Source organism: Bipolaris victoriae (assembly GCF_000527765.1).
Source record: "Bipolaris victoriae FI3 unplaced genomic scaffold scaffold_93, whole genome shotgun sequence".
Lineage (NCBI taxonomy): Eukaryota > Fungi > Ascomycota > Dothideomycetes > Pleosporales > Pleosporaceae > Bipolaris > Bipolaris victoriae.
Genome location: NW_014575299.1, coordinates 37 through 14,282, shown reverse-complemented (window position 1 = coordinate 14,282; position 14,246 = coordinate 37). Strand labels below are relative to the sequence as shown.

General features: G+C 49.5%; 3 protein-coding genes across 3 annotated transcripts; 1 reads left to right on the top strand and 2 right to left on the bottom strand.

The window, feature by feature from the left end:
• Positions 1-549: 549 nt before the first annotated feature.
• Positions 550-2,811, bottom strand: COCVIDRAFT_18896 (hypothetical protein; the record flags this gene model as incomplete). Its single annotated transcript, XM_014697638.1, has 2 exons — positions 550-2,087; positions 2,205-2,811. 2 exons carry the CDS (start codon positions 2,809-2,811, stop codon positions 550-552), a joined length of 2,145 nt encoding a protein of 714 aa, XP_014553124.1.
• Positions 2,812-8,835: 6,024 nt separating this feature from the next.
• Positions 8,836-12,381, bottom strand: COCVIDRAFT_29575 (hypothetical protein; the record flags this gene model as incomplete). Its single annotated transcript, XM_014697644.1, has 3 exons — positions 8,836-8,914; positions 8,990-12,038; positions 12,087-12,381. The coding sequence occupies 3 exons, from the start codon at positions 12,379-12,381 to the stop codon at positions 8,836-8,838; spliced, it is 3,423 nt and encodes a 1,140-aa protein (XP_014553130.1).
• A 314-nt stretch (positions 12,382-12,695) lies between these two features.
• On the top strand, positions 12,696-13,900 carry COCVIDRAFT_108475 (hypothetical protein; the record flags this gene model as incomplete). Its single annotated transcript, XM_014697643.1, has 2 exons — positions 12,696-12,856; positions 12,907-13,900. 2 exons carry the CDS (start codon positions 12,696-12,698, stop codon positions 13,898-13,900), a joined length of 1,155 nt encoding a protein of 384 aa, XP_014553129.1.
• Positions 13,901-14,246: the final 346 nt, after the last annotated feature.

Here is a 14,246-nt window from a genome sequence, read left to right as displayed (position 1 = left end):
TATTGCCGAACCGGTAAACAAAGAATGGAATTGCGAACAAAGAGATGCTAGCGGCATGCGGGAGAGACTGGAGGGAGAGTAGGCTGTATGCAGCTGTTTTTTGTGCTGGTTGTTGGAGTGCTGGGGGAGGGAGGGGGTGGTCAGCGGTTAGGTGTGGCGGTGTAGATGGGGGAAGGGTGGATATGGTGCGTGCGGTGCAGTGTAAAGAGGGGGATGAGGAGATTTTTGGGGGACTGGGGTGGCGGGAGGGACATAATAGAGTTGTAACTTTTGGATTTGGAATTGGCTTACGAGGGTGTCAGACGCGTAACGTCTGTGTGAAAGTTTACTTGCTGTGTTGAAAGAATTTGGGTGAATTGTGTTTACATAAATATAGCATCGCGGCGTTGCATCTGTAAAGGAACTAGAGGAGTGTAATATAGATGTAAAGAATGTACAAGTGGGTATCTTGATTTGCACAAGTATTCAGAGCGAAGAAAATACGAAAAAAGGAAAAGCTGTTCGAAAAACTCTCAAAGTACACCGAGGTGGTTTTCAGATCGCTGTAGGCTACGGAGACATGGGCCGCTGTGCATCCTCTCCAGTCCTAGCCCAGCGTTCCATCTCTTCTTGGGTGGGCTGCGACACTGCTGTGCTTTCGCTTTTAACTGTAGTGTCACTCAGCCCTCTCGAATGAGATGGCCGCCTTTCAACGGTTGATTGCTCGGTAGGGTCATGTTCTCCATCCGGAGGGCCCGGTTTCGCGCCATTTTCTTCCTCGATAGTTTCCGAGGAACAAGGCTCCACCGCCGCATCATCAACATCCGATTCATTCCTTGAACTAACCATTCGCTCGTTCGCTAGTACTGCATCGATGTTTGTACCAAGTGAACTGTCACTCGGGCTGCGGCTATGTGGAGGTCTTTGTGTCGGCTTCGGTTCATCCGCAGAAGTCTCGTATGGAATGCCTTCTCCAGGAAGTTCGGCAATAGTAGGCGATTGTGGTGTGCTCATGGCTGGAGAGCGGCGATCTCGCATTGCCCCCTGCCGTCTTGCCTCCGCAGCAGCAAAATAATCAACACCGTCATGACCTTCAGGTGGAGGACTGTAAAGCTCGGAGGGAGGACTTTCTGGTGACATCTCGGAAATTGGGGGTATCGACTTATGATCGGGACCGTAGTAACCCAGGGACGAGCCTCTTGGTGATTGCGGACCTTCGGATCCAGTGAGCTCTGAAACGCGTCGGTACTTGACTTCCGTGCCAGCGTGGGTTGTGTCTATCTCCAAATGCCTTTCACTTTCACGTCCATCTTTCTTTGGATTACGGCGCTTCCTCCACCAAATGAAGACACCAATAGCAGCGAGAGCGAAAACTATAACAATTGCCACGACGATTCCAGCAATTGCACCGGTAGGTAATCCACCTCCAGAATCATCCTTGGCGACAGAAGGTAGTCCAGTATATGACTCGTTAAATATGGTGACAAGACTCTGAGTGGGCATGGGGTCAGCAAACAATGCTCGCGCAACTGTGAAATTGGTCCTTTCGTAGTCGACGATGATGTAAGCTTCTTGCAAAAACGTGCGACCCAGCACAAACTTGCCGTTCTCGGATTTTTTGATCGGAAAATACTGGGTGTTATCATTGGCAACGGGCAGAGGAAAGCTAGCCTGTTGGACGAATGCTGCGTATGGTAAGACAATGGATGTGAAGATATCGCTGTCAGAAGGGCTCGCCCCGATTTTGAAGGAAACGGTAGCATTCTCGCGCTCGTTGGCCTGGTGAGAAGTAGAGTCGACAAGAAACAACTGACTATCCTTATCAAAATCTAGACGGAATTTGGATACAAACTCGTCGCAAACTTCATCCGGTAAGATGAGGTAAGGCAGTGTAGAATCTATCGTAGCAGAGAATCCCCCATTTGGTGTCAATCTTACTGTGTTCGTTTCAACGTCTTGATCCATTGCATAAAGAATCGATTGTACTCCGACAACAAGCTTGTTATCCTTGTCATTCGGCATGCGTATGGATGTACCTTTCGAAGTGAATCGTGATTCATCGTACCCGCCTAGGACTAGACTTCCTGGGACTCCATTGTTGTTGTTTCCTATACTTCTTTAGCCCATCTCGACGCGTCAGTTACTAAGCCACATATGACGAATAGTTAAAGTAAACGCAAAGCGATGTTCTTTTGTGACTGAAGATGGAGAAATAGATCACTCACGGTAGTATGCACCAGCGGTGTATCCATATGAACGACTTGCGATCTTATTTGCAGCCTCGAAATTGTCCAGGAAATTTGGTTTGTCTCCACCAGGCGGGCCAACAGCTCCCGCAGCGAGTCCAAAAGAGCCCATGAAGAAATCCTTCACCAAGGTCTTGACCACATACTGTTCGGCTAGTATGAGACTTTGTGGCGAGCTTGACCCTAAACCCACGTTATCGACTCCCCATACACCATTCAAGTCGCTCTGATCAATTCTATAGGAATCACTCCACCACTGCGGCTGAGGTATGTTGTAAATCTCGGCGTCTTGCCACTGCGCCGAATTCTGTAGCCCGAGAGGCTGCTTTCCGTCGTAAAGCTCAAGTCCACGCTTCTTAGCACACTCATCGTCATCACACCATTCAGTTTGTCCAGGAACCAGGACGACTGGAGATGATGTAGAAATGAGAACCCTGAAGTTCTGGCCTCTTCCAGAGCCATCATCTCCGATGTTGAGAAGGAACGATGACCATTTTCCATCATTGCCGTCGAATACTCCACTATCACTGAGAACGTAGGGGGTGGGTGGCAGTGGAAGCGGCTCGTCGCGTTTTTTGGAATACATTGCTGAGTGTCGCGTTATGCTATCATATCCAGAGTGAGTATAGAGAAGAGATAACAAAGGTTCTCAATCAAGAAAAGGCAGTACGGGCAAGGCACACCAACAAAGTGTCAGCCGTCTGACCCAGCCATGAAAAGCCTCATACACGGCTTAATGGATGGCGATGACATAGGAAGCCGCTGATTGACGGTTCTGAGCCCTCAACAGGGATTAGTATCGGATTCCAAATGACCACTGCTTAGGGCGGTTAATCATGGATCCGTCTGGCTGCTGCGGGCACATGAAGCCCATCTGCTTCTGCAGCATGGCTGGTGTCTGTGCTTGACGCGGGGTCGAGGCACGGCACCAAAGGGACATGATATGCTTGCCTAGCGCATTTGGAGACATCAAAATACCACTCGACGTGGCGGTACCAAACAAAGAATGTGAGTTGGGTGGCGACTAATTACAGGGCTCTCATTGGAGAAGAAGCAACAAACAAGAGATCGCGGGCCTAGAAGTAGGCGGGTGGGGGCTAGAGCCATGAGAGGGCAACGTGTTGAGATGTCTCGGCAAGCAGATCTTGAGTGAGGGATGTGAGTAGGTGTGTGGCGTACAGGAGGCGTTGAAGGTTGACTGGACGAGCATGTTCAAGTCGTGCTCTCTTCACTGCGGCAGCTAAGGCCGCAATTGCGCTAGGTGCCGCCCCACTCTCCCGTCGCGCACGGACTGAGCTTCTTACGTGCATGCATCTCGCCTGACATTGTACGCCTTGCGCCATGCCCTCCTCATGACGACTTTGCTGCGGCATATACTGCGGCTCCATTCATCCACCCGGAGCTGTTGCAACAAGCATCATCGTGCTCTTGTTAAGTGATCCTAGCTAGTAAACCTGAGTAGTATGGCGTCCAGCGGAGGCATCAGTCAAGCTGTAAGGGCCGCCCTTGTGTTACCATGTCCTTAATCATAGCTTCTAGCCTTCTGCCAGGCTGGCCCACACCTCCTTCATCGCAGCCTTTCCTGGCGTCAAGCCGCATTTCTTTTGATGAACAGCTGCAGATCACTATTCCAGTTACGGTCGAGGGCTAACTATATGCGGCCTCAATATAGTCCATGTCAGCGTTCATCGTGGGTTGCATCCACGACTCGGCTCTAGATCCCTCGCAGCAAGTGTCCTATTTCCTGATGTTGTAGTGCGGGTAAGATTTGTTATGGCGTTTAGAAATGGCAGCCACTGCTATCGTGATTTTGATCTGCATCCATGGCTGAAGTGGTGGCCTTTCACCGGAGGATGACGGTGCTGACAGTGTTCGTGGAATGATTCACTGGCTTAGCATCAGTTCAGCGCCGGGCTCTGTACTCTTCTAAGCAATAGGCCATGAGGAGATACCCACCTGCCGCTTGGATATGCTGTTTCCGGTGTTACATTTACGTATCCTGGTATAGAGGCACACAAGCCAAGTTCATGTATTCCCAGCCTCCTCGGTGCAGGCGTATGATCTCGTAATATGCATGAATGCTATTAGCTTCGTCATCGTCCTGTATCTCCTTAGCCGGCAATTTCTTTCCTTTCCCACCTTCCGGCACAGGCTCTGTAACAAGGTACGCCATGCACTGATTGGTCTAGATTCTTCTTTCTCTCTAAAGCTGTCTCTTCTGTATTCAATATCCAATGTTTTTGAGGCTCCTGCACACCATACCATCTCTCAGCCTTGCGCTCGCTTTAGAAGGCTAGAGCTCTTTACCATTTCTAGCTGCATCCACGACCATCTTTTCCAAGCAGTTTACACTAATTTTCGCACGCGAATATCTAGGCTCGGTCCGTTCGTCACTCGTTCAGCCAAATCACTAGTCTTCTGCTTCAGGATGCGCAATTACTGGCCGCTGTTTCTAGCATTGACCTGCATAGCTCACGCGCAGAATAACAACACAGTGCCGGATGCTCAGAAATCACCAAAGGCTGTATCGCCGTCCATCAAACCTTCCGAAGAAGTAATCCACGCGCAAGATTATGGGCAGACACCGGGTACATGCAAGACCACCACCACGGTGTACGATTATGGGCAGCCTTCTACATCTACAATACGAATCACAGTCACTGCACCCATGACCTGTCCGAGCCCACGCCCCAGTACCTTGACCAGGACAGTCACGACTACCATCACACCTTCCAGAGGCTACGAAGTCCTCCCCCCGCCCATCACAGTCACTGTTACGAAAACAACAAGTGTGGCCAACGGTGGTGGATATGGCCCACCTGCGAAAACCGTCACAATTACTTCCGTTCAATCCTGCTCCATCCGCCCTCCTAAAACTATCACAGAGACTAAAAGTTCTACAACAACAAAGGTACATCTCATCACTCTCTTACTTCGAGGTGTTCGCTGACCTATAAAGACTGAAAAAGAAACTACCACAAAAGCAGGTCTCAATCTTACCGAGGTATTTTATTCCATAAAACAATCCAATTATTTACTTGGCTAATGAATAACAGACTTCGGCGTACACCTTTACAGAAAGTGTCACTGGCCCAACGAGGACGGTCAACAACACTTTGACAGAATTGACGACCACAGTGAGTTTGCACCCCCCTTTCCAAACACGATCAACTAATACAAGCAGACAATCATTTCGACATTTGTTTCGGTATGTTATTTACACCTCGTCCTCTTAACATGTGTAGTCACATCTTTTGTTGATGATACACATATATTTACGAGCTTCTATCTTGCAAAGGATTTTCTCTTGATTCATTGCATGTTGAATTACTGTTTCTTGAAATTGACTAACAATGTTTTAGCTCCTTCCAACGACCGAAACTAGCTACACCCCGACAACTGAATATACAACCATACCAATAACGACAACTGATCTTGATACCACAACTGAAACTCTTGTATCCACAACCACCAGCATTTCAACATCCATATACACTTCTGTGAGTTCACATGGCTGGCTGTTACCAACCTGTGATGGTGCTAACATTTATGTTCTTCTAGATTACCACTTTCTCCACGACTCTCTTTGACACCATAACCATAACACGTGAGTTTCCGCACTTAGATCTTTTCTAATTCATGGTTGTATCGAACTATTTTTGCTTTTCCCGAGATCGCTACCCGGATAACTGACAGTAAATAGTGCCTGGGACAACTTCTATCAGCACTACAACGGTAGTCTCGCAAACTACCGCAACGCTCACACTGACTGAGCTGATTTCCGTAATTGAAACTGTACCAGGACCGACTGTGTCAGTACCAGGCCCTACAGAGACCTCGGTCCAAACTGTCTCGGTGCCTGGACCAACCGAAACTGTTATCAGCCTTGAACCGACTACAACAATTGAAACCACCAGTACGACAGAGACTTCCTGGACCACTAGTATATCCACGTCTGTTTCGACGTTGACGACAACTGAGTTTGTTCCCACAACTATATCTCGTAAGTACTTCTAGGTCAGAAGAAAACCCAGGGCAACCTGACATAAGGCAGTTCCTGGTACAACTAGCATAAGTACCCAAACCATTGTCTCTGAAATCTTGGTCACATCCACATTCACGGTGGAGATCCCAGGCCCCACACGAGAAATTACCGTATCAGGGCCAACTCAAGAGATCACAGTTCCGGGCCCGACTGAGACAGTGGAGCGAACAGAGACAGTCGTGGAGACTCGGACACAAATTTCAACTCAGTTCAGTACCTTGACACTGTTACCTCAAGTTATTGTTACTACGACAACACTTCCTGGGGTCACATCTACAGTAACAACCGAACTTCCGCCAAGTACTACAATTTCTACGACTGTCTCAACTCTGACACTGCCACCAACTACCATTACTTCTGTGTCGGTCTCGCCGCCTACAATCATCACAGATACATACACACAATCAGGTCAGATTACTACATCTACTCTTACGCTTCCAGGGAGTCTCTCGACCGTCACTACACAACTTCCTGCGACTACACAGCTTTCCACTATTACTTTACCCGGGCAAATTGTGACGACTACCGTTCAGCTCCCTGGAACTACTTCAATTGTGACCACGCAATTACCTGCGAGTACGATTGTTTCCACGCTCACCCTGCCACCTGAAGTCGTTACATCAGTCAGTCAACTCCCCGGAGTAACTTCGGTGGTTACTACGCAATTGCCGGCAAGCACAATTATCTCTGTCATAACTCAACCAGCTGTAACATCGACAGTAGTGAGTGAGCTTCCCGGAAGTATAACCACAAGCACAGTGCTCTCGACTGTAACTTTGCCGGCCTCTATCATAACAAGTACCATATCGCTTCCTGGCTCAAGTTTAGTGTCAACTTTGACATTGCCGGCTGAGACTACTATCTCAACCATCTTGGTTACGCAATCGTTTGTCACTACTCTAACTCAACCAACCACCGTTACCGAGACACTGACTCCCTCCTTGACATCGACTTTTTCAGCGTCCGTGTCATGCTCCAGCGCATGTCAGATTGATGTAACGGCCGAGCGAGTGGGCTACCCAGGAACCGTCATCATTTCGACCACATCATTACCCGTTGTGACTCTCGATATCTACACCAACGACGCTGGAGAAGATGTGAGCTCCACAATTTATACAAACGAGCTCCCGCCACCAAGCCAGACCATCACCTGGGACTATTCCGGCGTGCCATTGACATGGCCAACCGTATACGCTGCTTATGCCACATTCAGCCGCATCGAAGTCGAGCCAATCGGCCCAGCATGCGTGAGCGAGACTTCAACTTTAGCACTACCAGTACCTACAGTCTGGCCCCCCCTCATCGTCGTAGAAAGCGAGATCCCAGAGCCAAAATCCTCAGTACCGCCTACAGTAGTCAGTTACCTGAACACACTCCCCACGGTTATCCAACAGCTCGGCCAGCCCATCGGATCCAGTGCTTGCGACCCCATCGTAGGAAGCACCGCGGATCCAGACACTTCAACACGGGGCTCAACCACATATCTATCCCGCGTCCCCGCCGCAACAACTATCATCCGGCGTCTACCAACAGCCGAAAGCGCCGTAGTGACCGAGACCGAGACATCTGCAGCCCCAGCTAGTCGAACCGCTGCACCAACATCTACCGCATCTCCCCCCAGCTCTCCGCCACCACCTCCGCCACCTAGCTCACGTACGCCTCTTCCATCACAATCTCCACCTCCTCCTCCCACCGCATCCCCCGCACCACCCAGTTCCCCTACCCCAATCCCCAGTCCCGCCCCTCCACCAGCACAGCTACCAACTATCTCCCCTCCATCCATTAGCACCGCTGACTCCTCATCTCAAGGTCCCGCACCTCCAACCCCCTCCTCTTCCTCCACCACCACCACCGAAGAAGAATCCGTTTCTTCTCCTTCCATCCCCCCCGCCATCATATCCAACCCCTCTTCCACACGCTCAAGCACCACGACGACGTCTATCGAAGATGCGCCATCGTTTTCCGTGCCCTTTTCTAGTTTACTGCCTGAGTTTACGGGTGGTGCTGCGGTGCCGACGGGACGGATTGCGGGGTTGCTGATTGGAGCGGCGGGGTTGGGGTTGGGATTGTTTTGAGCTCCTAATTCAGGGTAGTATGCACACGAGGAGGTTGTTTTTGTTTTGTTTTTTTTTGTTTGGAGGGGTTGGCGGTGTAATGTTGGGGGAGGATGGGTATACAAGGGTATATCATGTGAAGGGTGTAATGAAGGTGATAGTAATATAGGAATGTGATGAATACATGCGATTTAGGGAATAAGGAAAGTGTAGTGTGCTAATGTGATGTGGTGTCTTGGGTATCTTGGAGAGAAGATCGAGGGGAAGAAGTTGAAAGGGAAAGTTGATTGTCATAGTAACCAGAACGATGTGGCAAAGGAAGTTCCCCATTGGTTCTATTTGGAGATGCGATTATGCAGTGACGAATGTGTCGACTCTGGAAGTGATTCCATGACCACGTAACATGTCAATCACGTGAGAAGACCAAAGACATAGGAATGCGGAACGTTCTTGAAAGCATGTACATGGTTATAGTTCGTGTAAGAGCATCGACCCTTTCATCCATAGATGCTTAACTCAACAGTTCCTTGATATCTTCTATACGCTGCACACGCTTCTCCTCATCAGACATCATACCCAGCGAACTCGCACTGCAAAAAATATTAGCTTTCCTTGAAAACAAGATTTGACAACATGGAAGGGGAAGGAGTTTAGTGGCAACTTACATGAACTTTTTCCTCTCCTGAATCCTCAACATCTTCTCCTCGATACTTCCCTCGACACAAAATCTTACTACTTTTACTTCCCGTTCTTGGCCCATACGATGTACGCGATCAATTGCTTGAGCCTCGACAGCAAAACTCCACCATGGATCCATCATAAATACTTTGCTTGCACAAGTGAGATTCAGGCCGACACCGCCTGCGCGAAGACTCAGCAGCAAGACATACGGCTTCGGAGATGTGGTGAACTCTGTGAGGATTTGCGCGCGCGCCTTCTGAGTGATGGAGCCGTCAAAGCGTAGGAAGGGTATGTGATCGCGTGCTAAAGCAGGCTCGATCAGGTCAAGGAAAGATGTAAATTGGGAAAAGACTACTGTCTTGGCATTCTTTTCTTCTTTGCGGGTTCTCTTCAGGTGGCCTATCAGCGCTTGGGTTTTGGCGGAGCCAGTAAGGCCAACACGGCGGAGGCTGATGCGTGGTGTTTGTGTGGAGGTTGGTGGGGGTGCGTCTGAAGCGCGGAAAGCATGATTGGGCTCGTTGTCCTCGACGATGTGATCATGCCGGATTACTTCAAAAACGTCACGCGCGTTGATGGGCTCGCGACAGTTGAAACACCGTGGTATTTCATTCTTGTCGCGTTGATGAGCAATGTAGTTGAGCAGGCACTCTTTGCACGCAGAGTGCCAACACCCAGTGACAGCTTGCTCGTTCATTGGCTCTTCACAGCAAATGGGACACTCGGCCTCGTTTTCGTCTTGTATCTGCTTTAGGACATTTGCCCCGAACCTGCTCGCATCTTGGTCATTTTCGGACTCGAACCGCTCAATAAGATTGGAGAGATCCATGTCGTCTGCTAACCCGTTTGCAAGGTCAGAGGCCAACGAAGCATCCTCCTCGTCAGCGACAACATTGGCTTTGCGAGTGAGGACGGGGTGGCAACATGACTGCCGTAGCCGGAGAATCTGAGCGAAGATGGTGGTATACGACTTCATTAATGTTCCAGCCTCTGCATTGGCACTGAATACACTCTTCGCGCGCATGTATATATGGTCGTACACATCTCGCTCGTCTTGGGATAGCACGATCTTCTCAACTTCGATTGTCCGTGGTGGCAATGGCACCAACGCTTTGCCATCCGGTGTCTTCATATCCTTGGTGCGACGGAGTACCAGCGGTTCAAGCACTGTTTGTACAACGTTTAGGGCACGCACAAAGTCGCCAGACTCGAATGGAACAGTGATGAATGTTTTCCAAAATGAAAAGTTCGCCCACGGCTCAACCTTTAGGAAACGCACCAAGCTGAATAGATCTTCAAGGCGGTTGACAATTGGAGTTCCTGTCAGTACCCAGCGATGTTTTGCGCTGAGCTCATAACAAGCCTTCGCTGTCTTCGACAGCCGGTTCTTAATATAGTGTGCTTCATCGAGAATAACCCTAAAGTATTCCAGTGAGAATATACCGCCGTGTGACCCCCGATTGCCATCTTGTGCGAGGACTTGATTGTATTCGGAAAGCACAGTACCGTAACTCGTGATAATAACGTTTGGTGCATTGGCGGCGTTTGAGGCGCAGCACAGCTTTTGCAAATTGACTGCTTTTTCAGAGCCATAGTACACCATTGCTTTCAAAGTACCCTCCTTTGATGCCTTCTCGGCTTCACTATGCCATTGCGCCAGTAGAGACATTGGCGCGATGACGAGAGTGGTATATGGAGCAGATTCAACGGCAGCACTAGCCTTGTGGAATTTTGGCAGAGATCTTGGGGTAGCCAGCGTCTCAGCATTATTCACCTCCGTTCTGTGCGTGTGGATCAGACTGAGCATCTCGATAGTCTTGCCCAAACCCATCTCATCAGCGAGGACACCACCCAGGCAATTCTGCTCTTGCTTTGGAAACTCCAGTGACAGCTCGCCCGAGTAGGGGTTGACATAGAACATGGCTTGATCGGCAACAGCCGGCACAGGCTGATTGTCTGCATCCTGTGTTGGCCATTGGTACTCTTCCCATAGCGGGTGCATTGATGTTTCTCTGTCTTCTATTGATTCGTCCTTTTCCTTGCTAACCATCCAAAACAAGGCTTGCTTTTGATATTTTCGCAGATCCAAACGGAAAGTGCTGGCTGGATCCATGGTTGGTGTGTTGAAGTCAAAAGATTGCGCCTTCCTGTACAATGAATCCAATTGACTCTGTTCGAGCTCCTCTCCTTCCTCGACCTCATCTGGCGGTGGCGAGGATGTGTTATCTGCAGGAGTCGAAGGTGTTGCTGGTGTACTGGTTTTTGGCTTGGGCTTGTCGCCTTTCTTTTCATCACCCTCTGCTGCCTGCAGCAGTCCTTGGCGCCGGTGCTTCGCAGTCGTCTCGTTCTCATGTGTAGGGTGGAGATTGATAGCCTCGAATAGCTTAACGAGGCCGACCTGTCGTAATCGAAGGTCGCGTTCTTCAGAAGATTCCTTTTCTTCGAATAGGTTGATCTCTCGATTGTTATCAGGCTTCATAAACTTCTGACTGTCAAATGCCCCTCGCAGGAAATAACCCCGTAGTTGCAGGTAGATAGTATCTCCAGTCCGCAGTTTATCCGGAGTATACACAACGGAACCTTCAAACGAACACAAATTCTGGTCTACTAGAACAGACACCCATGATGCCGTATCTTGGTCCAACCTTCCAACCTCTTCTCCTTTTTCATTTATGAATCGCACCACGATATCTGGCTTCTTAAGTTGAATGACCTTCTTGGCCTTGTTCAATTTAGGCTGTGGCTTCACACGCTCGATACGAACCTTCTCATCATGTTTGAGAAGGCCACTTCCACTTTTGGTCGCCCATGCAGCGGCGCCGAATGATCCAATGTAACGTCTGCTGGGCATATCACGTATCACTTTGGGCGTGGAAGAACCGGATACGGGTGTGGGGGCATTCGAAACGTCGGATTCGGTGCGCTTGAGCGAACTGGCTATTGTCATCTGGACTGATTGTGGACGAGACTGAAGGGCTGGTGCCGGGGATCTTGACAGCATTGTACTCCAAGAACCATCCAAATATAAATTGATTGCTTGTATATGTTAGCATAGACTCCGATATCTTCCGAGTGTATGCATACCGCGCTCCACATTGCTTGCGCTGACATCCTTCAACTTCTGCAGCGTGGAGATTGAAAGTTCTCCAACGATAGCCTGAAGAGTTTCGACATCGAAACCGTCAAAATCCGGTTGCGCTCCATTGCTAGTCTCCTCAGTTGGTGCCGGCTCGCTGTCCTGAGGCGGTGGTGGCGGCGGTGGCGGCGATGACGATGGAGGGAGGTCAACGGGTTTTGAGCGGACTTGTACTGGCGATGAATCTTCGGTAAAGAAACGGCGCTTTTTGGAGGGTCGCTCGTCTGGGTGCGGAGATTGCATGGTGTTGGTGACGGTCGCTGGCCGCAGGTACTTTCGCCGCTTTGGAAAGTGGTTAGACGCGTCGACGCGCTTTCACGAACCCACATGGCCTAACGTGCGGGTGATCGACATTATAGCGTCATACATACCAACCAGTCGCCTTCCACTCTTTGTGCCTTACAACAAATCGATTCATATTACTCTGCATTTTTTGGACTTCTCTCTTACCTGTACCACAAGTGTCTTCTCTTTGTTATCACTATTTGCATTGCGCAATGGCCGTTCGCATTGCACTACTATAATTTTTGATTGATTGCTGTAAAAAAAAAGTTTCAATGCTTCCACCGAGACTCCGCGCAGGTCCCTTCCGGCGCATACAAGGCTTCTTAGGGCCCAAGCGCAGGTTTCTCTATGCTTCTTCTCGTCTCAATAGTACAGCGAAACTTTCAGAAGATGAAGTTGCAAGGGCCCGCGCATACTGCGCAAATTTAGTCAGGTGACTATACCTTTCCTATTAACAATCGGCCTTTCGTTGACCACCTGCAGAACATATGACACACCCTCACATATCCTGCAAACTTTCATACCGCAATCTTCGCGCGATGCTTACCTTGCCATCCGCGCCTTCAATGTCGACGTTGCCCGTGTCGCCGATACGACCAGTACCCCCACTATTGGCATGATGCGCATGCAATTTTGGCGGGATACTATAACCAAAGCACTAGCAGGAACTCCACCGAAAGAGCCAGTAGCCATTCTTTTGGCACAAGCAGCGGAAGATTTGCATGAGAGGTCTGATGGAAAAGCAAGGTTAAGCAAGAATTGGTTTCATCGCATCATCAACACGCGAGAACAGTATCTAGGGAATCCTCCATATCCAACCCTGAGTGCACTGGAGAGCTATGCTGAGAATACGTACTCGACCATGTTGTACCTTACCCTTTCTGCGCTGCCGCAAGCATCTCTTACAACCGATCATATTGCATCACACATTGGAAAGGCAATGGGCATAGCGGCAGTGCTACGAGGCATCCCTTTTATCGCATTCCCACAACAACAGGCACTCGGTACTAGCAACTCCATTACAGGCCAATCAGGACCAACTCAAGGAGCTGTTCTTCTCCCGCTTGATGTCATGGCCGAAGCCTCCGTCCGGGAAGAGGATGTGTTCCGACAGGGCGGTGCCGCTCCTGGTCTCCGCGACGCCGTCTTCACGGTAGCCACACGTGCAAATGACCATCTCATCACAGCTCGGGAAATGCTTAATAAGTTGCGATCTGAAGGGACGCTCGGTCATGACTTTGAGCACCAGCACGAGGAGGACCATGAATATAGTGTGCAGCAGATGAACACTGGACAGGAGGCGCAGCTGGCAGAAGTAGAAAAAGCATTTGGCGTTTTCATGCCCAGCGTTGCGACGCAGGCATGGCTGGATAAGTTGCAAGGAGTTGATTTTGACATCTTTGACCCAACAATGAGGAATGTGGACTGGAAATTGCCGATGAAGGCTTACTGGGCGTACAATCGACGGAAGTTATGATATTCAGGACAATGGAAGTAGCGCAAAGGCGAGCAACATGTTGCGATAGTGTATTTGTATGTGTGGATATGCTGCGGTAGTCTTGTATGATAACACAATCACTGAAAAATTATCGATCTGGAATTTTCAAACATATTTAAGCTATACCAATCTAACATTCAGACTGATTGTCAATGTCAGTTGTTCGTGTCAATGTATGTCGGCGTATCGATAAGTCCTCGGTCGAACACTTGGCACGCCAATCCGCATTTAGCCTAGTACCCCACTGTCGCATTTTGCAATCCCACAGCGAACAACGGCCGGCGCGCCTCACGACAGCTCCCCTCTTCCACCCCTCCAAACACCT